This window comes from Calonectris borealis, chromosome 8 (genome assembly GCF_964195595.1).
Source record: "Calonectris borealis chromosome 8, bCalBor7.hap1.2, whole genome shotgun sequence".
NCBI classification, from domain to species: domain Eukaryota; kingdom Metazoa; phylum Chordata; class Aves; order Procellariiformes; family Procellariidae; genus Calonectris; species Calonectris borealis.
This window is the reverse complement of record NC_134319.1, coordinates 31,104,151-31,129,571: the sequence shown is the minus strand read 5'-3', so window position 1 is coordinate 31,129,571 and position 25,421 is coordinate 31,104,151. Positions and strand designations below refer to the sequence as shown.

The window sequence follows — 25,421 nt, the reverse complement described above, 5'->3', positions numbered from 1 at the left end:
CATCATACAGATCTTTAATGAAGATGCTGAATGGGATTGGATCTAGTATTGACCCCTGGGCTACACCACTAGTTACTGGTCTTCAACCAGATTTCATACCATTGATCACCACGCTCTTGGGCCCAGCCATTCAGCCAGTTTTCAATCTATCTCACAGTCTGGTCATCCAGCCCATACATCAACAGCTTCTCTACCAAGCCAGTCATTTCATCATAGAGGGTCATCAGATTGCTTAAGCGTGACTTCCCCTTCGTGAATCCATGCTGACATAAAGCGCTTTGCCACAAAGTGATTTACCCCTTTGCTAAAAGCAGTCTCACCCTTGCTTGACACCCCTCTAGTGCTAATGCCTGTAAGGTCTTTTGATGAAATTCACTTGACTGTCATCTGTTCAAGAGACATACTGGGATGGGCTGAGCTTGTCCATCTCTGCTGTCCTGAGAGCACAGAAGAGTTTCACAAAAGCACGCCAAGCCATGTGGGCACCAGGACCTGCTGAGAGCTGGCTGGCCAGCCAAAAGCCAGAGCCACTGCCTTCAGCACCTCCTTCACCAAAGCAGTCTGTGCCGGGAGCTTTGCTCCAGGTCTGGCTTTGACTTGCAGAACTAAGACAATGTTGGCCAAGTCTGCTTCCACAACTGGGACTGCAGCCAGCAAGATGCAGCACCAAACAGGAGACAAGAAACACCAGCATCCATTTGTTCTGTCTTTATTTACAGGGGAGAGGAGGCCAGTATTTCATTTTGAGAGCTGTCTTGGCTGCTTAAGCCCTGAGAAGCCTCACCAGTTCTGCAGGGCTTCCGTCCCTCTTACCTATGGCTGTACCTAGAATTAGCCAGTGCCAGTCCTTGATCATGGCAAAGCTGAGAAGCCTCGGGGAGGGTCTGCAGCCAGGGAGGGGGATAAAGGGCTGCCATGTGCCCCCATCACAGATCAAGAGGGAATGACCTTGCCCCAGCAGCAGTCACTGGGGGAGGTGTTTCCTTTCTTGTTCTCTTTGTTAAAAATCAAAGCTTGTCTCAGCTCATGTGGGGCTGGAGAGCGATGGAGCATTGAGGGCCTAAGGTCTTAAGCTTTTAACCGTGCAGAGCAAAACCAATGCTCTGGAAAGACTGAAAATCATCAGAGGGAGCAAGGCTAAGGCTCCTTGCTCCAGGCTTCTTGGGATGCCCATGAAACTTTTTTTTCCGGGGGGCAAGTCAATCCCAGCAGCATGGGCCAAAGGATCTTTCCTGGCTAATCTCCCACCACATCCCCTTCCCTGGCTCCCTCCAAGCTCCTGCCCCAGCCCAGCTGCCCCGCCTTGCTCTCCAGGCATCCCCAGACCTGCAGTACAACTCCACCACCCTCTCCTGGGACACGGCTGTTGGAGCACTACCAGGTTAGGGGAGACTAATTCTCACCCTGGGCAAAGGAGGGCACTCCCTGGGCAGCCCTGGGGACAACATACTGCAAGGACACAGTGTCCTCCACCAGGACACAATGAAAGGGACACAGGCCAGGCAAGAGCATGCTCTGAAAAAGGAGAGCAGAGGACCCCTGGGCACACAGTTTCATGCTACCCAGCTGGGACCTGTGGATGTCCCATATGGGGATGCTAGATAGCCCAGGGACTGCTACACACTGCTGCCCCTGCTCAGGCAGGCTGCTCAGCAGCTGCCTTTCATCATCTATTGCCCCTTTCTTTCAGAAGAGGCTCCCTTAACCATATCTTACAGACCCAAAATCCCCCAGCCAGGAGTGAAACTGTTCCAAGTGAGGAATGACAGACACACCTCTGACCTTCTGCAAGCCAACCTCCAGGCTTAGGGTTGAGCCCAGGGCTCGGCTAGGATTCCCACCACGCGCGGCCACCGAGCTCCAGAGGGGCTGAAGGTATCCATGTGCCATCCCCACCCAAGCCAGGCAGTGAGGCTGCTAAAGACGCAAGCTGCCATGTTTATATGAACACATATCCAGCATCACCTACCAGGTCCTTGCTGGAGGGTGTGACAGCAAACCCACACTGTGGTGGGAAGGGGTGTCAGACACAGAAAGCAATGCTGTTGAGGGACTGAGACCTGGAGGTGCGGAGACAGTCAGGGGAGGTATTACACATCATTCTCCCAACTCCCAGTGGCATTGTACGGAGCCTGCCAGCCAAAACCAGGCTGCTCAGACCTGAACAGCAACGGCAGGAGGAGGCAACCCCAGCCCAGTCGCAAAATCCATGCCACACTCAAGCTGCCACCTCCACCACAGCCCGTCCCTTCCCCGGGATGGAGACCACTACGATACTAAAGCAGTTGTCAAATGCTCTTCCTTCCTTGCCGCCTTTGAGGTGAGGATCTTGACACCAACATCTCCCAAGACCCTCTTTCCAGCCCCCTCCCAGCAACATTGAGCCTGGCAAATACCTTATGGCAAGTAATTTTACGTTATTCTGCATTTACACAAAAATAGAGCAATTCTATATTTATAGAGATTTATAGCCAGTTCCGTGCTGGAGGAGTTATTGAGCAAGGCCAGGAGCTGTGGGCGGTCCAGGCTCCCGAGCAGCCGGCTGCTTCTCATTCGGCATTTCCAACATACAAAATTAAAGGCATTCGTCTCCGTCTGGTTTCTTAAATAGATAAGGGGGGAATGAACGGACAGTATGTACAGAGGGGCAGTGGCAGGGCCCGAGCGCCCTCCGCCCCCAGCCTCACGCCTGCCGCCCGGGGTCAGTGAGGCCGGCTGCTGGACTCTGAGGGCTGCCGCTGGCGGGGAGGAGTGTAGCCGTTCAGGTAGCCGTTGCTCTGGCGTTTGCTGAGTCCTCCATTAAGAATGTCCTGGATGTGCTGCACTATCAGGTTTATGGCCACTGTGAGCAAAAGGGAGGGAAAGACAGAGGGGAGAGATTGCATTAGAATCACTGCAAATAAACTAGAGCCAAGCCAGAGACGATGACCCAGCTGTCTCCCCTGCTTCCATCCCCTCCTACCACATAGTGGGGAACTGCAATCCTGCAGTCCCGCTGGGACTTCATCCCTGAGCCCAGCACTCAAGCCAGTATGGTCAGGCTGATTCCAGCCAGGTGGAGACCTGGCTGTCCCAGTTGCACATCTGGCCTTGGAGAAGCACATTTCCCTTTGTGGGGGGATGAACCAGGAGCTTGCCTGGAGGCACTGCACATAGATGGGCTCCCAGGCTTGATAAGAGGAGCACAAACTCCCAATCACTAATGCTCCAGGCAGCAGCAAAGGGGAGAGGCTCATCTCAGCGCATGTGTGGTAACAGCACTCTCTCGGGAGGCCATGGCCTGAATCACCTCCGTGAAAGGTCCTGCTACCTCCCTACCTAACTCGGCCGCAACAGCCCAAAGCCGGCTGCCAGGACGTAACAGCAGGGTCTGGGCCCACTCACCTTCGTTATCTGCTCCTCTGGGAATGATCACGTCAGCATACTTCTTGGTCTGGGAGGAGAGAGAGCACTGCGTTACGGGGAAAGTGGAGAGCCACCAAACTGGGGCATTGTCCTGCTTCCTGGGGCAGGTCCTTCCCCTCCCCTTGCCAAACCCAAACCCGCCGGAAGGTATGTCGTTGCTGATAATACGTTTTGGATGCTCTTATTTGTCTTCTGCTCTGCGTTTCGAGGGCCACGCTTTGCGCTTTGACTCCATTTTCATGAGCTCATACAGATTCCAGTAAGAGGCAGTAAAAGCCACCCTAACAAAACCTGAAATTAAAAAGCCTCGTGATCGCAAGACTCTAGCAGCTGATGCTTTTGGGAACAACCTCCCCCCTGAATCCAGCCAGACTTGGTACAAGAGCAAGAGCTGGCATGCCTGGGCTGTGAGGACATGCAGGGCACAGCCACATGATCTGCTTGGGATGTGGGGAGAATTTTCTTCTAGCACCGCTTGCAAAAAAGGTCTGCTTCAGGACACCAGTCCTGACCTATTTTCACCTGCAGATGCCAGTCCCAGTTTCCTCCCCTATTTGTGTCAGCTTTTACAGCTGATCAGCTTCCTGACAGCCAAGCTCTACCATCAGTAAACAAGCCAGCGGCTGGGTGAAGGGTGACATCTGACACCTTCAGGTGCTTCCAGCCATATCAAAAATCACCAGGACATGCTGGACCGTTTCAGTGCTGAACCACCCGGCCCAGAGCTGGTTTAGGAATCGAGTAACAGCAACAGTGGGTGCTGAGCCTGCTCGACATCCGCATGCAATTGCTCTGCAGCTGAGCCCACCACCAGGTTGGAAGTGGGAGCAGACCACTGCAAAGCTGGTGGGTAGGGACAAAGCAGTTGTTTTCTACCTCCTTGTTTCACATTTCGTCCTCCTACAGACTATTCAACAGAAGAGATTGATGCAGCATCTGCTGCTTTGCAAAGCTGCAGATTTACCTTGCTGGGGACTTGCAAGGAGGGGAGCCACCAAGCTGGACCTGCCTCTCAGGAAAAGCCTTTCTGGGATTACACTGGAATTGGACCTTGGTCCCCCGAGCCACAACTGAGTGAGACAGAGAAAAGGGTGCTGCCCAGGAGCCAGGAAAAGATCTTGTAGCACAGAAAGAATCAGCCCCTCGTGGGAAGGAGCAGAGCTGCCCACATAGACGGGCACAGAGACGTTCCTGAGGCTGGAGGCACAGGTTCAATTCCTGCCTGTGGTGCTGGCCAGCAGTTCCCAGGTTGCAGGACTCTGCTGGCTCAGTTCCTCCAGAATAAGAAGAAACTCCTCATGTAACTACCACATCTGCTTGAAAAGCCTTGAGAACCAAGATGCAGGCTCCTCTCCACGAGAGCCAGGGGAGGTGTGCAATGGCTAGTCCTGCAAACGTGCTATTTCACCTGCAAGTTCTGCAGTGGTTTCCTGCATGCAAAGTCCCTGTCTGCTAGGGAGCCTTGCCTCAGTTATCGGCTCCCAAAGTAGCTTCCTTTCTCCAGGCAGACCTTGCAACCCTGGCCCCAAGCAAGGTCTGTCTGCCCTACGCCTTGGCTTCTCACCAGCCAGGAAATGCAACCTGCAAGGCCACATCCCACAGCACTGAGCGAAGGACGAAGCTCCCCTGCTCTCCCAAGCATCCAGCCAGCAAGAAGCCAGCAGCACTGCAGGGTGAAAAGGGCAGGCAGGACAGCCCAGAACAGGAGGCAGACACAGCGCACACTGCTTGGGGGCAGGGATCTCCCCTCCCCTGGCAAGATGCGGCCAAGGATCGCCCCTCCTGGGCTGGCATCTGCTGAGCTGCCTGGTGTTGGTTTGTCAGACCCTGTGCAGGGAGGGGTTTCTCTTGCGGTATCGGCCTTCCCATAGGGGAGGGTGATCTCCCCAGGAAGGCAGTGGCTGTATAAATAGTCCCCATCTCGCCCTGCCCTCGCCAGCGCTGGCACCTCCGTTTTTGCCAGTGCCTGCAGGGAGGGAGCAAGGCGAGGCAGGCTGACCTGAGCTCTGGGGCATAAAATCCTCCTGTCTGAGGAGCTGGGCAGGGTATGAGGCATTTTTGGCAGACTCCCGTGAGTGTCACTCCCCTTACTTACTGGCAAACAGAACTCCTCGAAGGCAGGCTTGACGAAGGTGATGTACTGAGATAAGATCTGCTCGAGGTCCCTGCCTCGCTCACTGATGTCTCGTAGCACTGTGGGGAAGATGTAAGGCACAGTTAGGAGCCGAGACATGAATCGCTCCATCCCCTTTCCCCCCAGTACAGCCCTTGGCCAGCCACCCGGGTATTTTGCCTGAAGTCTGTTCCTGGAGGCTGCTGTCCGAGCACACCCCAGCCGAGCGACACGCTTTTAACCCGCTTCCAAGACTTCCCAGGAGCCAAGGGCTGGCTGACCTGACCAAGGGCTTTTCTTGGCCTCCCTCCCTTCTCAGCTCTTCCAGCTGTAACCAGTGCCACCCCAATCCTGACTGTTCCCAGCCTCAGCCCTTGCATCCCTCCTGTCACTCTGCCCTGCCCTTGGCCTAAGGATGGGGCATTCTCCCAGTCATCCCAGTGCAGAGGTGCCCAAAGAATAGAAAAGCAGTGGGGTTCACCCATACACACATTAAGGTGCAGTTTAACTCAGGTCTGCAGAGGTGAGGAGCATAAAACTCACCCACCTACCCAGCTCTGCCAGGCTCCTTGTGCTGTCCCCAGCTGGGTGGGATGGGAAGGCGAAGCAGGCTCCCACAACCAGAGACTGAGGGGGTGCTTGGAGGAGATCAGCCCAGGAGGAAGCCAGGAGGCAGAAAAGCAAGCTGGCCTCCTGCTTGTTCTGCCATTCAGGACTTACACCCTGTTTGCACGAGGTATTTGGGCCACTGCCATCTCCGATCTGAAGCCACTTCAGCGTGGAAAAGTGCCCCGAGTTCAGCAGGAATTCAATCCACGTAAGAGCCAAAACAGCGCTGTGGCCGAGCAGACAGCTCTTGGCAATCCCCAAGGGGCTGGCTGGCTTCTCCCCAGCATGCTAGTGCCTGGCACTGGGTTCAGAGCGAGCCTTCTCCACGTGCCAAGCAGAGCGGAGCCGCAGCACTGCCAGCCTGCGTGACCTACTCGTCAGCCAGTGCCCGCGTGCTTGCAGGGCCAGGACAGCGCTGTTCTCCCACTGCTGGTTTGGCACCGTCCCTGCGGCTCTGTTTGCCCTCGGCCAGCAGCTTTGCAGCGTGCCCTTTCGCAGCCCCGCGCAGGGGAGGTGACGGGGGTAAGAAAGGGCTGGCAGCAGGATGTGTGCCAGCTCCCTGCCTGCCCCAGGAACGGCTCAGCCCAGCCCAGCCTGCTCTAGCCAGCTCTTTGCCTTCTCCAGAGAGCGGGAGCAAGCCCCAGCTCAAACAATACAGAAAAACAGGCAAGGAAAATAAAACAGAGAAACTTTTGTTTCCCAGGTCCCACACCCTGTTTGTGGGTTGGGGCTCCGGGGCGGAGGAGGAGCACAGCGAGGGTGTATTTGCAGCACACCCAGCCTGGGACGGCGTGGAGGAGGCCTGCAAGCTGCGCAGGATGAGTGCCCAGGCTGCAGGGGCTGGTCCTGCCAGGGCAAAACTCTCCTGCCTGCTCCCAGGGCAGACCACAGGAGGGCAATCGCCCCCCACACAAACACGAGTCAAGGACCCACTGTCTTGTACCTGGCCCCCAAGCAACAGGTCCCAGCCACCCAGGCTAAGACCATGCACCCTATCTGGAGGTATCACCCTCTACTTGCAGGGCAGGCAAACGTCCCAAGGACGGATCAGCACCCATCCAGAGCCCGAAGGCAGACATCACTCAAATCAGGCCCAAAACACGCACGTGATACCTGACTTGATCTTTGTTTTATGGAAGCTGGCCGAGGACGGGGCAGCGAGGGACCTCAGCCAGAATCAGCTTTGCACGGATCAGGCTGTTTGAGGCACCTGACAGACCTTGCCCCTTGCGTTCCGGTAGCAGCGTTTTTCTCGGGAGAGGTGCTGAGACGAGGACAGTGTGACTTGCACAAACTGAACCCCAGTGCTATTGATTAACTGAGCTGTTAGCTTCACTTCCAGGAACCTCATCTCCCACTGCTGCCCAGCTGAAAAGCCCATTGCTGCAACTCTTCAGGACTTCTGGGAGAGCAAGATGACTCAGAGCCATGTCGCAATGCAAGATCCCGGTTTTTGCTACAAGCTGCCTCCAGCTATGTTTCAGGGACATGATTATACCTTCAGCACCTCACACGCAGGCTCTCCTTTCCCAGAAATGCCAGGGAGACCTACGGTAAACAGATTTGCTGCTGCAGTAGTCCCACCAACTGCTGACGGCAGGCCAGGAGACTGCCAAATGGTCAGTTCCCTATCAGGAAGCCGATGAATTGCCCTAACTAGGAGACACCAGCACCTCAACCAGCCTAGCTGCCCCTTTGCAAGGCTTTAGCGATTGATGGTGGATGGGAGAAATACCCCAAGAACGGCCTGGGCCCATGTAGCTCAGGACCCCGTCCAACAGCTGCAGCACAACAGGGTTTAGCTCTGTATTGTGGTCTGCAGCTGGATGGTCTCGGTTCTTAGTCAGTGGGATCTGAACCAGTTCTCAAGCCCTGAGCTCACAGTTACATACCAAGTCTGAAGTGACTGAAGCACATGCTCCAGAGTACGATTGGGATGCACACACGGTCATGCGGCGCTGCAAATGCACAAGGCAATGCCTTGCCTTCAGACAGCTGATACAGGGCACTGCCAAAACCGTGTGCTACCCCGTGGCTGGGTGTGAACCCAAGTTCCTGCACAGCACAGTCTGCTTAAGGGATAAGGCTCACATTGCAGGATCTTGCAAATGCGTATCTGTGACCTGCTAATACGTCTCCCTGCAATGACTGTGCTGTCACCTCCCTGGATGAGTCATGCAAGAACAGTGGGCAGAGTCAAGAAGGATGCGTAAAAAGGAGCTTTTAATCAGTGCTGATGACATCCCAGCAGCGGAGGAGGCTGTGTATCTGTCTGACAGCAGGAGGGCAGGCAAGACCAGTTCCGTTGCAGAGTGGAACAGTCCCATGCACACAAGCAGTCCCAGGCTGACGCACTGAGACACCCTCCTCTCATCACAGCACAGGAGTCTGGACGGGACCTCTCCTCTAAGTCATCTTCTGCATCCCCAGATACCCTGTGGAGGCTGTCGGAGCCAGGCAGGGGTAGGGACAGTTCAGAAAGAACTGAATTCTGCCCCAAGAGTCCCCAAATGCTTTCTTAGTCATCCAGGAGACCCAGGTGCTACATCAGTGACCCCACTCCTAAAGCCTGCTTTGAAATGTACTGCATCTCAAACCATGCCGACCCTGCAGAGCTGGAGTGCCTCCTATGTCAGCTGGCAACCCACAGCCAAGCCAGCTGGGCATAGGGAGTGCTAGAGAGGGATCTTCTGGTTTCTAGGGCTCTTTGCCCCCAAACCCATCACCCCAGTGCCAAGTACCACAAAGAAGCTCCACACTGCACTGGCTGTGCTTGCACAAACCAAAATGTAAAACCAAACTCCCTATCTATCTGCATCATCACTCTCACACCCAAATGCCATCCTCGGAGCACACCCATACCCCAAGTCCTGAGCAGATCTATCAGGCACTGCCTTCTAATTGAGCTGTCGAGCTGCTTTGCCGTGCCCTTTGCACCCTTCCCGGCTGGTACCTGCTGACCAGCAGTAGCTGCCATTCAGGAGATGGCACAGGGCTGGTGCCACAGGGCCATGTGAGGACACAGCATGCTCAGTAGTCACACTGCTGCATGCACCAAAGGAGGAATCCCAAACAAGGCAGCAAAAACCCCACTGAATCCTAAGAGACGTGGAGCAAGGTGCTCCCCGCTGCCATAAGCCGCCCTATGTGACATGCTGCACTGGGGAGGAAAAGCCCCCCAGCTCTTTGCTAGCAGCAAAGAGCCAATTCCAGTTCTGCTCCAGTCACTGTCACCAGCCCCTGCGACCAGCTGCCCAGATCAGTTAAGTGACATTTCTGTCCCTGCTGCACAAGGCATGTTCGGGCCTCACCTCTGCGGGACAGCCGGGTGTCCGCGTCCGTGTCCACGAAGAGCTTCATGCGGAAGAGATCCCGCACCTCCTGGCTGTAGAAGGCCAGGATGCCTTCGAAGAGCACCACGTCGGCAGGGTAGACGGTCACCGTCTCCTCTTTCCTAGCAGAGGGAAGGAGAGTCAAAATATGCTGATGCGGGGAAACAAGCTAAGAGAGGTGGGGGGAAACAGCGGTGCTCCTAGGCACTGCTCCAACCCTGGGACATCACTGCTGCACCAGGGGGGCGACCGAGGAGAGGGCAGACCTACCCCACCGCGGTGAAGGGAATCCAAGGCATACGTACGCTTCCTAGAAGGACAAATGGCAGAGCAGGAAGCAGACCAGCCCTTCTCCCCCCCGCCTCGGTCAGCTGCTGCTTGCAAGTGTTATGTGCCAAGCTGTAAAGCCCAGAAAGCCTTTGCGTGCGGCTCGACCCATGGGAACCCGCAAGGGCCAGCTCTGCTCCCCTGGGAACCAGGCAGCACTTCCCTGACACCACAGCGCTTTTGTGGGTCACACCATCCACAACCAACACAGGCATGCAAAAACAAGCTGAACACATGCAAGAGAAGAGTTACAGGAGCAAGAACTGTCGTCCTCCTCCTTTCCTGGCAATGCCAGGCTGTTTGAGCCTGGAATACTTGTTAAAGCTGCAAACTCAGAGTTTATGGGGAGAGGAAGTGTGGATGGCGGAAGAAAAGGGGGGCCATAACCCTCCTCCACTGACGCCTGCATGTTGCTGAATGCAACTGCATGGCTGCGCAGCTTTCCAGACCCTCAGACTGCGCCTGTATCTGCCCTGGATCCTCTAACCAAGGGGTTTGGAGTAGTTGGCGTTGAAACTTTCGGTTGGCACATTAGGTGCCTAAGAGCGGGCACAAGCGGAGGGGCAGGCGGTTTGGGCTGGCAAGGCTGCGTGCTGCGCCGCAGGGCGTTAGCAGAGGCACAGCAAGGCAGAGGCAGCTGTTAGACCTGGAGTGGGAGACAAAGTCATAGACGGGAATCTGGACCGTCTTCCCTTCCGTGATCTCTTTGAGCGTTTTCACGATCAGCTCGTTGTCAAAGGCATCTGAGGAGAGAGGAAACGTTACCTGAGGCAGCTTTGCAACCTCTCCCACCCACCAGACACTGAGCTTAGCCTAGCCAGAGCCACTGGCACCCCGCACTGGGGACAGACAGACGCACAGACTCGGCAGGAAAGCCCTGCACATCTCTGTGGGCGTAGCAAGGCCCAGCTCTCCCAGAGCCCCTGGGGCTTCACTGCTTTGCACCAGCCTGGGATCTGGCCCACGGAGATCAATACCGTCCTTGTATGGCAGCACTGACAGCCCAGGCTCGCGAAGGCATCTCCTCCGGGGCTCCAGCCCTCGGAGAGACTGGAGCAGTGTTTCAGCCTCAAGCTGCCGGACAGACAGGGCTCTGTTTGCTCAGTGCTTGCTGCCTCCAGCCATTGTCCTTGTGGGGACGAAGGGACAGCGGCTCTGAAATTTCCCCACCAAGCCCGGAGATGGTTCAAAGAGCCCCTGTTGTAGCACCAGGGCACGGCTCCCTCGGTGGAGGGGTTTGCAGAGCAGCTGCACAAGACTGTTCCCTCCTTGAAGGAGGGACACGGAGCTGCTGGCTCAAGGGGGCTGTGCCAGGCCAGATCTCCCTGGTCCCAACCCAGCTGCAGCAGAAAGCTTTTCAAATTGGGGGATGTTTTTGCAGGGAGAAGAGGAGCATCTTAAGGAGTTTGAGGGTTCACAACCTGCCCTTTCTCATCCCAAACACTCCACCCCAGAGGCAGTTTCTTTCCCAAGAGAGGCAGAGGTGGTACTGCAGGGGACACAGGTGGCCCCCAGCCACCCTGCCAGGGATGCACCCGGCTCCAGAAGAGCTTAACTAAGCCACCCACTCCTGCCCCACGCAGAGACAAGAGTCCCAGTGTCCATGCAAGGCTCTTTGCTGGTGGAGCGGGGGATCCTGCTCCAGCCCTCGCCCCCCACTGCGCAGCAGAGCCCCGGTGCTGTTCTCCATTCACCTGGGTGGTCAAAATTGAACTGGCCTTTGAGCGCTTTGGATTTCTGCTCTGAGGTGAGGACCCGGTAGAAGCTGTCTTGGCTCACGATCACCACCTGCTTCTGGCGGTAGTCCACCTCGTTCTGGCCCAGCAGCTGGACAATCTTGGAGCATACTGAGGACTGGGAAAAGAACAGCAAAGGAAGCAAGTCAGCAGCAAGTAGTGTCTGAGCTGCGCAGGGAGGATGTCCCCAGGTAACGGCCATTCCTGGGTGCATGGGGCACTGCTTGCTGAACCTTCAGCCAAGAGTTCGTGGTCCCCTCAAAGACATAGCCCAAAGCCACTGAGGGAAAAATGCTCCAGGGGCATCACCGTGGGGCCGTTCAGTGTGAAAGCAGCACCAAGATTGCTCCCTGCCTCCCTCTCCGCTGTCCCTATGGCCTGCCCACAGCTCCTATTCTGGGCACAAACTGCAGCAGGAAACCAGTTGGCTGCTGCCCGGGTTCAGCCGCACCCCCAGGGCCCCCGCGGCCAGCTCCAGCCTGCCCAGGAGCTCCCCAGGGAGCAGAGCTGTGTGTGGCACCAGGACTGTGCCTCCTCCCTGGGATGCAGCCTCAGTACCTTGGTTCCCCCAGCCCTGGTCCAGCCCAAAAACTCCACCACTGCCCAGGCAAGGAGGGAGAGAGTCCTCAGAGAGGAAGAATCAGGTTGTTTATATACCCTAAATAAAACCCAGGATGAAAAGACACCAGGAGGAGGGCTCTGGGACTTTATCAGGGATCTCTGCCACAGCTGCCAGGGCTGGGAGGAGCAGCCACGAGCATATCCTGGTGCCTCTTGGCACAGCGAGGCGAAGGGCACTGCAGAGCCAGGGGCTGAAGCGCCACGTGGCTCTGGCTGCCGGTGCAAGATCCCCACTAGCACTGCTGGCACAAGAACCGGCACCTCGCACACCGCGCGGAGCAGGCGAGGTGCTGGTGGCCGGCATTGACTCTCTGCTGGCACCGCAGCAGGCGCAGGCTGCATGGCCAAGGGTCACGACGGACCCCGCCATCATGACACGAATCAAAGCACAGCTTGGGGGACAAGTCCCAAAGCCTGCTTCAGTCCCTTCTCCTTAGTCATACGAGTCCTTGGCCGCTGCGCAACACAGCAGTGTTAACTGCATCACTAACTGGCAGCCGGCACGCCTGCCCCGGCCAGCGAGAGCCAAGGTCAGGCCAGCGGGGGAGTGCTCTGCTGCCTGCGGGAGCCCTGCGCGTCAGCCCCGCTCCTGCCCTGCGGCACCCACTGTTTAAGGAGAAGGGGGGGGGCTCCTGGTGCCGAACTGAGCTGCTTCACCTCCTGCGAATCATGCTTGCTGCAGATGCCCAGCTGAGCCGCTCCTAGTCTCGGTTACTACAAGTACTCTCCACTGAGCACTCTGCTTTGCAAAGAGAGGTTTGCTTTCCCCAGCCTGCCTCTCCCAGCCTGCCCATGGCTCTTTCCATGCTCTCACCACCCCACGGGCTCAACCATCTGCTCCGTACCTGGCTGGCAACCTCCAGAAGCAGAACTGAAGACAGCGGTGGCGAGAGGGAACAGGGAGGGGAAGGCATGCCTGGCAGAAGAGGTCACCCCAGCAGGCAGAGGGCAAGGCTGTTTGCCTGAGAAGCTGGAAGATTTGACGGCATTCCTGTCCCCAGAGACCATCTCTTCCCCTCCAGGCCAGGCTGACCTGACTTGGCTGTGACCGCTGCGCTGTGAGTCAGCCCCAGCCTGGCTGGAGAGCCTCCGCACACAGCACTGCTGCAGAGCGAACCGGCTCGGGCTGCCCGACAGCAGTCTTTGCGGCCCTGGGCACAAGTTTGGGTTTTGGGTCAGAGATGGGGTCTCCCTGAGCATCCCACCTTCTTCTCCTGCCTCTCACGGCTGGCAAGTTGTGCTTCCCAAGCCACATTGGCAGCCCTGCCCTGCAGCAAGCTGCTACCACCCAGAACAAAGCACTGCAAGTCAGTGCCAGTCACTCGCCCTTCGGCACGCGCAGACACAAAGCCGGAGCCCATTCTCCGTTTCCTCTGTTTTCCCACTCCCCACATCCTTCTCCAGCCTGCATCAGCCCTATTGCTTATCCAGCTGTATCCCATAGGTTTTCACAAAAACAGGGTGTGCGCAGCGCCTCTCCTCCACTTTTCCTCCCTGCTCTCTCCCCCGGACGCTGCTGCCTTTCCGTGCTGCCCGTGCAGCAAGGAGACGCGGCGCAGCAGGGTTCAGCTTTGGCCACAGCTGCAGAGGACACCAAACTTCCCACGCGCTTTGCAATTAGGAATAAACCACCTTCCAGCTCAGCCACCCAGGCAGATCCCCAGCTCCATAAGGATCTGCACCAGAAACTGCCTTCCCCAGCCCGGGGGAAGGAGCAAGGCTCCTTTACTTTGGATCAGTGAAAGCAACACACCAGTTGCACTCACACTCTCCCCTTGGACCTCAGCACACAGATGGACAATAAAACCATTTCAGGGCATCAGACAGTTCCAGCCAGTCTTTCTTCTGCCTTATGCACACTAATCCCTGGTCTACTGAACCTGGAAAGTGGGGAAAAAAGTCCCTATCAGCTCTGAAAATCACCCTCCTGTTCGACACCCCACAACTCAAGACATCCGATGGTGAGAAAAACCCAAGGAGAAAGTAACTCTCGGCAGCTGGAGACAGGAACAGAAGTCCTGGCACACGTATGTCCTCCCCCAGAGGCCCAGGACAAGGATTGGAGCATATCCCAGATGCATTTATCGTCCAGTGCTCTGGGGTGGCAAGTGCCTCTTGCAAAAGCATCCAGATGCCACGGACCCTTCCCTTTTCTCTGGTGGGCTTTGGAGAGCTATCAGAAGCGGTGGAGAAAGATGATCAACAAGGACATCCTGCTCTCAGGACAGAGCCCAGTGTACTGTGTTGCCTGGGTGGGCAGGGGTGTCACCTCTGGGCAGAGGCACACATGTCACCTTGGTCCCGCAGAAGGCAGCTGTGGGCCTGCTTGCACGTGATACCTGCATAACTGCAGTGGGACATAGGGACGGTGGGGGACACGGCATGTTCCTCCAATCCAAGGGTTGCGTTCAGCTTGCCTTGGTGGGGCAGCAAACCTCGGCGAGAACTCCTGCAGCTTTCTTTTTGGGGCTGCTAAGAAATAACGCCCACCTCAGGTCTAAGTGAAGAAGGTTTTTCCTTTCCCCACAATCACTTGTGATGGAAACAAGAATGGTTCGTGAGGGGCATTCCCTGATACCAGTCTAAACACCTCCTACAGCTGGACAGGGAGTTTTTCCCCTTGGTCGATAAACACGCTGTTAAGGAGGAAGAAAAACCAGAAACACAGAGGTTACAAATTCCCCTACGCAGTGGGAACAGAAACTCCCAGCCTCTGGAAGCGTCCCTCCAAATGAATGACACGTCCCCTGCTTAAACCCCCTTCTCCCAAACCAGCAATGCATACGTACGTGTGACCGATGTTAATCAGAACTGCGAAAAATCCACTAATAACTGGAATTGATAGTGGTTAGGCTCTGGGGAGGTCTGCAGATGCCCAGAAAGACCAAGACCAAAGCATGATTGCGAAGTACCGTGCTGGGCTGCAACCGGCACGGATGCACGGTAACCCACGGCATGCGTGGTGCTGACACATGCACTCAGCACCCACTTGAAGGGACAACCTGGGCTCCGATTCCTTCCTTTGCCGACTCCTAACTGCCTGGCTCCTACCAGCAACCGCTTCTCCCAAGGGTGAAGATGACAATTGTTTCTTCCCTCAGAAGCCCAGGACTGCAGAGGCAAATGGAGGATGACTTGAGGATAGATGACATGATGCTATAGATGAATCCTAATACAGAAATTCTGAGATTCGAGCCCCATCCCTAGCTGTGCCCTGCATGACACATCCCATCTGCAGGAAGATGAGAGGCACGACAGGGCTCCTCGCTTCCGCTCAGCCCCTTCCCCAGATCTACACTGTCCATGTACACCTCGCCACCACCCAAAGCGAACGCTGATGGTGATTGAGCCGCAGCGCAGTCCCGGCAACGGAATGCTTTCTCAAGCAAAAACCTTCCCCTCCTCCAGAACTTGTTTAAAACTAAATATAGACAGGACACCAAGCCTCCATGGTTGCCAAGCAGACCTTTACCATGTTAGCCACATGAAACCGATGCAGGGCTTTCCAAGCACGCAGGCAGGGAGCCCCGGCCTCTCTGCCATCGTTCATGACTTTCCACATGCTGCAGTGAGGGGAACTCAGCTCTGGGTTCGAGCAAACCGGCTGCAACCCACTGAGCTGTACTCCCCCAGGCTTTGCGCTTGAGCTGCTCCCCGGGAAAGCTGTGCAAAGCAACCCACACCACACACAGACGGTTGAGAGGGAGGTATCTGCACACCACAGTGCAAGAAGAGCTCAGAGAGAAGTTATTCCCGCATAGAAGCAGCTGCAGCTCCCCTTGCAGGATTCCTCCTCTGAACCAAGCGCACAAATAACCAGTGTTTAAGGAAGAAGTACAGCTTTATTCTGTTGGGCGGGGAAGACGCAGAGGGCACCTGGGGAAGAACTGCAGCATATTTTCCCAGAAGGAGAGAGGTGGTGCACAGGGGAAAAAACTCAACAGATGAGTGTTCGGAGCCCTACCCCTGACATTTATTTGAAAGGTATTAATTACATTACATATTTAATTCATATTCACTCATGGCCTATAGCCAGCTGCTCAGATATTCTTCAGGAGTCGACTAATTCCCCAATATTATTATGCAGATTATCCCACAATCCCTCCTGGGTAGCTCTGATCAGGCAGTGAGTTACGACTTCAGGTGGGTATTAGAGAAAGCTGATGGACAGCGCTACAGTGAACCACCATGTGAAGGCAGGACACAGCTGACGCTTTCAGCCCCAGGTTTGCTGTGGCACTTCTGCCTCAGCTGGTAAGGCCTGTCCTGGGCTAGGAGGAATCCATAAGCCTTGCGCATGCGGATATGCCAAAACCCACTCGCTCGGAGCAGTCCATCCGTCCTCAGGGAGCCTGGCACTGCAGAGGGATGTCTACACCGAGCTGCTCACTAGGCTCCCGATACAGTAGCAGGGAGGACCTCCCATCCTCCCAAGGACTCTAGACGAGACACCTAGCAGAAGTGACTTACACCAGATAAAGTGATTCCAGCCCTAAAGAAATACGGAAGCTGCCAGTCCCCTCGGAAGGAGGTAAAGGGAAAAGGGCTGTGCCAGGAGTAAGACCTACCAGGAGAGGCACGTGCTGGGTTCCAGTGTGGAAGGAAAAGAGGCACAGACTCCTGCCACCGCTGCAGGCTGCTCGCCCTGAGCCAAGACACTGCTCACCATGAGGACAGTCCTCCCCAGCAGAGCAATGCCCTTGGCCCACAACAAATGCTACAGCCAGGAGCAAGGACAGACTGGAGCAGTCACGTCCCATCTCCCACCAAGGAGAGAAGCCCAGAGGTTATATCTACGGGACACCACTGCCACAACCCCCTTCCTGCAGGATCTGGGTGTGAACAGGCTTGGCAGGGTCTGTCGATAGCTTTGCATCCACAGGAGCCTGGCCAGGGTGTCCTCATCACATGCTTGTGGATAAAATAGCCTCCAGTTTTGGGATCTGGCCGGATTTTCCCTAAGATCACATCAGGGACCACTGGGAGTACTTGTTGCATTTCTCTGATGTCCGCTGTGGCATTGTTCCCTTTCCGGGCATCACAGGGGACTTTTACTCAATTGGGTTCTTGAAATCAGGAGCCGTAGCAATGCTGTCCTTCTCGCCAGCTCATTTCCTGAAGCACACTAGTACTGCATTTTGGTCTCTTCTTGTAAGGTTATGTTAATTATAGAGTATTAGGAACTGCTTGGTGGACTGGGGTGACACAAAGAACAGATACCAAACTGGGAAGGGTCCCAGAGCATCTATTAAATGTCTGCCTGTGAATGCAGAGAGCTAGTTCATGACCCACGCAATCCTTTCCAGTCCTAATGGAGCACATCCTAAGGCAGCACTGGGACTGGAAACTTGCTATTCTCGTACCAAAAGCCTGGGCCTCCACCCAAAGCTTTCCCAGGCAGGTTCACCATTCCTGCCTTTCGCTTTGTGAACCACAGGCCAACCAGTCCTGGACTGGGATAGCCAGGTTTCTGATCACTCACCCTGGGACTCTGCGCATGTGATCAGCAGTTCTGGGCTGGAGCATAAACAGGCACACACAAACACAGAGAATCTGAACACAGATTACGCATGGGGAGGAAAACAACCCCCCTAACATAATCCCTCCCAATCCACTGGGTTTAGATGCAGGATATTTTTCTCGAGCCCCTGCTGCAAACTTCATAGCCTGGAGCTGGCTGAGCCCACGGGACGACGGTAAGCAGGCTCCATAACAAACTCGCACATATTCAATCAGTAACAGGAAAGGGCTGACCCGTCAAAACATCCCGTGTATCAGTCTGATCAGGGGCTGGCCCAGAATAATGTTCTACTAGAAAGTTTGACAAGTCTCTAGCACACATCGACACCAGCGTTTAACAAGTCAGACCTTGTGATTCAGGGCTCCTGCCAGCCACGGAACGTCACCGGGAAATGGTGCTGAACTGACGCAGGATTGCTGCAATCCCTGCTAGTCCCCCTCCCGTGGCTCCCCCCGGGTCACTGCCAGGTCTCCCCGGGCTTCTTTGCCCGGCATCCAGGTGGTGACGTGGTGGCAGTGACCCCCATCTTGCTGTGGCGGACCTCAGCCCTCGCTAGGGTAGGGCTCCGAGCTCTGTCATGCAAGAAGCCCCATGTGGAGAAGGAACTGCCTCATGCGGAGATGTGCTGGGGCCACCGCTTCCCTGGGGATCAACATGCTGGCTGTCCCACCCTGGCTGGGTGATGCCAGCCTTCTGGCTAGCTCACTCTTCGAGGCAGCCAGCTCCGCCTCAGACAGCGCTTTTGGTGTTTAAAGCAGAAGTGCCTAATGGATTAACAGTGAAGAATACACCTGGCTGAACACACGCTGCAATTTGGGTGCTCTGCAGTCTGGAAACTCTCAGGCTGCATGTTCAAACAGACATTTCCAACTTTATGTGCTAACTAAAGATCCAAACAGCGCAGTCACCGGACCACAGCGACACCCATATTCAGCCCTCACTAGTTTGAGGCCCAGGCAGCCAAGGAAAGCATTCAGCCCTTTGTAAATGTGTCTTTTCTTACAACCTCCTGTTGGAAGGTAGCGATCAGCACCTCCCTTTGCAGCACGTGGGGACAAGCAATTAATGCTTCAGCCAGAGTTCGAGCTCTCCCCACCCCTGCAACCATGCCAGCAACAGATGCTTCCACTGCTGCTGGCAGCAAGCCACTCCAGCACTGCCGGCAGAGCTGCAGGCTTCCAGGAGCTAAGCTAAAGTGAGGACACGTGAAGAGCTTAAGGAGGTATCCCAACACTTCCCAGCTCATCCCAGTAGTCAGTTTGCTGAACTTTCCTCCAGCCCGCAACCTGGCTGCCTGCCTTGCATGCTGCAGTCCTTGGTAGTCAGGAATCTCTTGCGGGAGGGAGGGAAGAAGCTGCTAGCACAAAGACCATGGGTATAAGAAGGAAACAAGAGCTTTATCAGAGCACTTGAAAGCATATAGGATGAAAGAAAATGCTACAACCAGCCTTGGGAATCCCTCTGAGGAAATGAGGCAGTTGCAGTCCTTTCTGGCTTTGGCACAGGAGAGAGTCTTCATGCCATGTCATCGCCTCCACATCAGGAGACTGCAGCAAGCTCTGCCTGGTGCTTGATTTCAGGGGACAGTGGGGGAAAGGCTGCCTCCCAGCAAGCTTTTGTGAAGAGCCTGTCCCAGCCGAGCCAACACAGAACAGCCACCATGCACCTCGTAGAAGCTGCAGCATCACAGCCTGCCCCAGACCTCTGCGGCTCCCCGCTTTTGCTCCCAACACAGTCCAAAATTCTTTTAAGAGCCAAACACAGGAGGACGCTCAGGTTTCTACCTCCTATTTGAGTACTGAAAGTTGCTCAAGCCTCTTTTGCTCAGTAAGGAACAGCAGTCAGCCTTTGAATTTGAGTTCTCATCAATTTGCCTTTAAGAAATACCAGCCAAACACTCCCCCCAGCTCTTCAGGGAAGGCTGGCCGCTCCAGATCCCAGCTTCCCCAGGGCACCACGCGACACAACAAGTTGCAGCAAGCTACAAACAGGAATCCTTCCTTCCACAGCTTGACTGTGCTGGTACATTGAAAGGGATGGGGGGGACCGCAGAACCTGTTTCCCCCCATCTTAGACTCAACAAAAGCAGCAGAGGGAGGAGCTGGGGGGGGGCCTTGGAAGGCAAATGCCCTCCGTTATCTTCAGGCTGGTGTGCTGCCAAAGGGGTGTGTTATGACAACAAGCCTCAATTGGTGTGAAGGCAAGTCGGATGGATTTGCCGCTTTCCCAGTGGGAAAGGTGCCTGCTTTGCTTTCCCTCTAGGAGCATTTTGTTTTCACCCAGAGCCAGCACACCAGAACGGCAGCCCCTGGGCTGGATTTTAGTGGCAGGCAAGCCCTTAGCTGAGCAAACCACACCAGCCCCACCGCTGCTTTCCCGGAGCGTGCTGCGGCACTCGGCATTGCCCTGCACAGGACACTGTCACCAGCCAGATGGGGGACAGCTCCATTGCACCCCAGTCTTGCAGCTGTATCACATGTGAATTTGAGGGTCTGTGTGCACAAGCCCCGGGTCCTTTTTTCCTGTTGCTTCTCCTTGAGCAAGCTTTTTTTTTTTTTGCCAGCATATTTCTCGCAGCCTTTTCCCACAAACTTTGTACCGATCTGCTGGATTCCCTTCCACAGGCAGCACTGCACAGAGGTTTTTAGCAGCCAGCAATCACTGGAGGGGGGTAAATCAAAGCTGAGAGACAGGAAAAGCCAGTTAGTACATCTCCCTTGCTAGAAAGAACCATTTCCCTATTTTTCTTCCTAAGGCAGCCTGCTGCTACTAGGCATTTTCACTTTGAAGTTGAGAACAACTGTGGCGTACTGTACTGTAAGCACTGCTTTTACCTTGTGGGCCAGAGACAGCGTTCAGAGACATAACAGTTCAGCAGCGCCAGACACAATGTTATTGGGACAGCTAGAGAGGCAGACCCACGCATCAGAGAGCAGACAAACCCAGCGCCTTTGAGTCACCAGGAGCTGTACTGCAGGAACAATCCAGCTTTGGTTCCCAGTGGAGGAGATTGCATCCTCTCTCACCATCCCTCCCCTGTTATATCTGGATTTTTCCCCCTTGCAGTAGCAACAGCGGTCCAAGAATCAATGTCGCTAAAGACACATTCTTAAAACACTGTTATTATGGGCTGAGGTACAGCAGTTGGGTTATGCCATCCTTCAAGAGAAAAAGGGACCCCCTTCCAAACACAAATCAACCCAGAGATATAAGGCTCTGTCTTCCTCCTGTGATGGCCCACATTCAGTTTCCTTAGCAAGAAATATTTCAAAGGTATCGCTACTTGCAAACCTATTCATGCTCTCTAAAACACCTCTTAAAAATGTAGGTAGAATGTCTGTGCTGCCCTGCATAGGAGGGCTGATTAGCTGTGGATCTGGTTTTACTGCTCTTAAATAAGAAAAAAAAGTCATTTTCTTTTCATATTAGGATAGAAAGCAACCTATCTCAGGTTAAACAAATAAAAAACGACTGTATGAAATAACTAAAAAAAAAAAAAAAAAAGAAAAGAAAAGAAAAGAGAAAGCCGTAACGTTGCCGGAGTTGCCCTGAGCTGCAGTTTGGGTGTAGCAGCCCTCCAGAGAAACCCGCATTACCCCCGGCCGGAGCGGCTCTCCCCGGCGCGGCTGCCCCGCAGCCCCCCGCCCCACTCCGACCTGCCGCTGCCAAGGACCATCCCCTCCCGGGCGCAGCAAGGAGGTCGTTCTGCCGCTGTGAGTCAGCATTTACTGCAGAATTTCCACTCCTGCTACCCCAAAGTTGGCCAGAAAAGGGCACCCCCATGCACGACCGACACCATTAAAAAAAAAAAAAAAAACCACCCAAAAAAACCTGCATCGCACCCAAGGCACCCTGCGGGTCTGCCGCGGGGCGAGCAGCCCTTTGGGACATTGCAAGCGAAAGGGTGGCGGAGGGGAAGCGCTCATTAAAGCCACGGGAGGGAGGATTTTGCAGGGGAGATGCCTCCTTCACCCCGGACGGGCCGGGGTCGCCCACGCCCCGCACAGCCCCCAGCCCTGCCCGCTGCTCTCCAGCAGCCCCCACCCGGCGCGGCGGAGGGGAGCCGGTCTCGGCCAGAGGGGGTAAAGCCTGCGCCCACCCCGCCCCCCCTCCACGTGTTCCCGGGACTCCCGGCCGCCGAGCTCCCGCAGCCACCGCCCGGGGAGAGGCCTCGGCAGCCCCGCTCTCTCCGCCGGCTGATCCTTCCCCGGGCCGCAGCGTGTGCCGCCGGGGCAGCGAACCCGCCCGCCGCCGCCGCCGCCGCCGCCTCCCCCTCCCGCGGCCCGGCCCGGCGGGGCCCCGGGGCAGCGCACGTGGCGGGGCGGCCACTCGGACCCGCCGCGCTGCCATGTGGCCGCCGCGCCCGGCGGGGGGAGGCTCGGGGCTCCCCCCACCCCGCACCGGGGCTCCCCCGGGCCCCGCCAGCTGAAGCCCCCGGGCCCCGCCAGCTGAAGCCCCCGCACCTTGCCGCTCGCCGTGCCGCCGCTGACCCCGATGAGGAAGGGCTCGCCGCCGCTGGGCTGCCCGTGCTCCTCCAGCCTCTGCTCGCTGTCCCCCGCCATCCTCCCCTGCTAGCAGCAGCAGCAATGCCGCTGCCTCGCCTCCTCCGCCTTCGCTCTCCGTGCGGGGCTGGATTTATCTGATGAGTCAAGGGCCTTCCTCCCCGCCTGGTTCACATCCCCGGCGCTGCGGCTCCCTGCCAGGTGCCTGCCGCAGCTGCACATGCTCCGGCCCAGCCTGCCGGCGGGCGGCACAGCGCGGCGCGGCGCGGCGGCCACATGGGCCCGCACCTCGCCGCCGCCCGCCCGGGGACAAAGGCGATGCGGCCGCCCGATGCATCGGCCCTCGCTCCCTCTCCCCGCCGGCGCGGTTTGCCCCTCCGCCCGATGAGTCCCGCTGCCCACTCGCCATCAGCCTCCAGTGAGCGCTGGGACCACACCAAGGTGGTCCCCAGCAGGACCCCCATGACATGTCCTCCACCCTGGCTGCTCCCACCCCACCCGAGCCCTGGTCCTGCAAGCACTTAGGAATGCTTATTAACAACCCAAGACCAAAAATAAAAATTATGCTTATGTCTTTGGCAAATGGGACCTATCTGGGAGGAGCCGTGAGCGCTCTGCAGGCCAGAATTCAAAGTCAAAATGCTCTTGACAAAATGGAAAAAGGCTCGGCAAAATGTAGGGTGCAATAAGTGCCAAGTACTGTACTTAGGTTGGGGTAATCATCCATGAAAATGCAAGATGGGAACCTGCTGGCTAGCCACCCCTTTTACAGATAAAGGTCCGGGAGTGCAGTGGATCAAAGAGTCAATGCCGTGCTGCTGTGAAAAAGGCAAACATCCCACTGGGACATATGAACATAGGCGGGATGCGGTAGCTAACCCTCCGCTGGGTACCAACGCCACTGGGTACCGTATTTCGAGAAAGGAGAGGCCTGATGGAGAGACTCCAACAGGGTCTTGGGAACAGTCTGGGGTCTGGCTTTGCAGAAGGACCGCAGGAACCACGCGTTTTGTCTGGGGGAAGAGATGGCTGCAGGGACACATGATAACTGTTTCCAAATACATAAAAGGCTGCCACAAACAGGAAGGGAATACATTTCTCTTACCCATGGGGATTAGAACAAAATGTTGCCAGCTCAAATTGCAACAAGGGCAATTCAGGATAGACATTCAGGGGCATTTTCTGAGTGTGAGAATGGTTAAGCTCCTGGAATAGGTTGTTTAGGGAGAGTAAGGACTCTCCACCACTGAGGATTTAAAAAAATGCACTAGGCAAGCTCCTGTATAGAAAGGTTTTAGTAGAGTTGATCCTGCATTGGGGCAGGAGAAGGCCTAAGCAATGCCCTAAGGTTCCTCCCAGCCCTGTTCATAGAGTCATAAGTTTGAGCGAGGTTTTTAACTTCCCACTTCAGTACAGTGAAACAGGAGTGGAAAGGTTTGCCAGATGGGGTCCCACGTCCCAGCCCTCATCACGCAGGATGTGAGAGAGGATCTCCTGGGAAAGTATGGCCCCTCTCTGCCCACTGATCCCAATTCCCCTCCAACCGTGCCCCCGTGCCTTGTGGCATGGGAGCACGGCACCGTGTGCGGCCGGTGCCAGGGGAGGAAGTGCTATATGCGGAGAGAACTTCCTGCGGGGATGAATTCCAGTGGATTCCCACGGCCCCATGCCAGTTTCCAAGCGCTGACCGTGGGCACGGCTCCTGCGCACACCGCCGGGCCCCAGGAGCTATTCACAGCTCTTCTTTCTTACCCCCACGCCGACACACCCATATCCGAACGGCAAAACCCCCTCAGCGAGTCCTGACCTCCGGGTTATTTGGTTCTCCTCATGCCTACGCCCACTGCTGCCAGCCTCTCTGCTGCCCTGCTTGGAAGCAGATCAAAACCTCTGCTGTGCTGAAGCTGTTTCAGACCGTGCTGTCCGTCGACCTCAGAGCTGAGCGTCTCTGCAGGTTGCCCATTCGTGGCATTTCATCTCCAGTTCCCCTTTTAAGCCAGACACTTGACACGTGGCAGGAGCAGACACGCTTGTAGAGGGAAGGATAAGTAAACGCCTTTTGATGGGCCCTCGAGGGGTACGAGCTAAGGATATTCAAGGCTTATTTATACAGAACACAAGGAGAATTTGCAAAGGTCAGATTAACGTCTCTTTCAAAACCAGGCCAGGGCTGTAAACTGGAAGTGAATCAAATCCAAGTCCCAGTTAGTTTTAGGTGGCATCTTTCCTCAAAACTTATCTGAGAATTTTACACACTCTTCTTCCTAGCTGCCAGTCACTAACATACTGTGCAAAGCAACTTAACCTTTTGCTCAGTTTAAGTCCAGACATTTCAGTATATGAAATCTGTTTGGACATGTCTCTCTCTAATCTGGTTTTGAGGTTGCCTCCATAAATATTACCTCTGCTGTAGCTAGAATGTTTGTAGATTGCACTGGCCCTTAACTCATGCGTCCAGAGCTATGTACTATGGAAATGTTTTCCTTTTTCTCATATCCCAGGCTTGTTAGAACAAATCAAACTGCACCCAACTCTTCATCTGTCCTTTACATGTTGATCAAAGCACAGAATGCTGTTTTAAAAAGGAAATGCCATTGAGGGTAATATGCCTTCTGTTGTCTGAAAAAAACCTGCTGATAAGGATCCTGGTGTGATTCAAAATGACAGGATGAAATTACAGAGACCCCGTGTCACCTCTACCTCCAGTTCAAAGCATGGACACTAGAGAGGAAAGACGTTCATGTCATTGACTGTCTCCTCCTGGCCTGGCCTCTGCTGCACAATTGTTCTGTGAAAGACCATGTTCAAGTATCGATAACTGATACCGTGTGAATCATTTCCCATAGCAATATAAAAGAAACTACCTCCAAATATTGCCTTGATTAATACCGATACATCTCACAGCCAGGAAAGCCAGGAAGCTCTAAAGAGAGGGAGAGAGGGCAGAGGACAGCACACAGCAAAGCCAAGTGCATGAGGTGGCACACAGCAGGGCACAAAATATTATCATGGGTCCTGCCACATCATCAGCTGTTAATATCTTCCTGCTGCTCACCCTAAACTGAAATATCCATCTTTAATTTCATCCCTGTCTCCCTGACAGCTCTCACTCAAGTCCTCTCCTCCCTCCCACCGGACTCCCGTTGCTCATGGCCAGGTTCTGTTCTCAGTTCTCCCCCGATCTTGCAGAAAGCTCCCCGTGCCCGGAGGCGGCACCGGGACTTTCCTTGGGGCACAGAGGGTGCTTAGCTGCAA

The 25,421-nt window shown here is 55.4% G+C and overlaps 1 protein-coding gene across 2 annotated transcripts; it reads right to left on the bottom strand.

The window, feature by feature from the left end:
• Positions 1-699: 699 nt before the first annotated feature.
• Positions 700-22,552, bottom strand: UCK2 (uridine-cytidine kinase 2). Of its 2 annotated transcripts, XM_075156772.1 has the most exons (7): positions 22,128-22,552; positions 11,481-11,640; positions 10,433-10,529; positions 9,439-9,581; positions 5,501-5,598; positions 3,385-3,433; positions 700-2,842 (listed from the first exon to the last, which is right to left on the bottom strand). In XM_075156772.1, exons 1-7 carry the CDS (start codon positions 22,224-22,226, stop codon positions 2,703-2,705), a joined length of 786 nt encoding a protein of 261 aa, XP_075012873.1. In that variant the 5' UTR covers positions 22,227-22,552; the 3' UTR covers positions 700-2,702. The 2 variants fall into 2 exon arrangements, with proteins under 2 accessions (XP_075012873.1, XP_075012874.1); XM_075156773.1 differs by lacking the exons at positions 10,433-10,529; positions 11,481-11,640; positions 22,128-22,552 and adding an exon at positions 9,730-10,422.
• Positions 22,553-25,421: the final 2,869 nt, after the last annotated feature.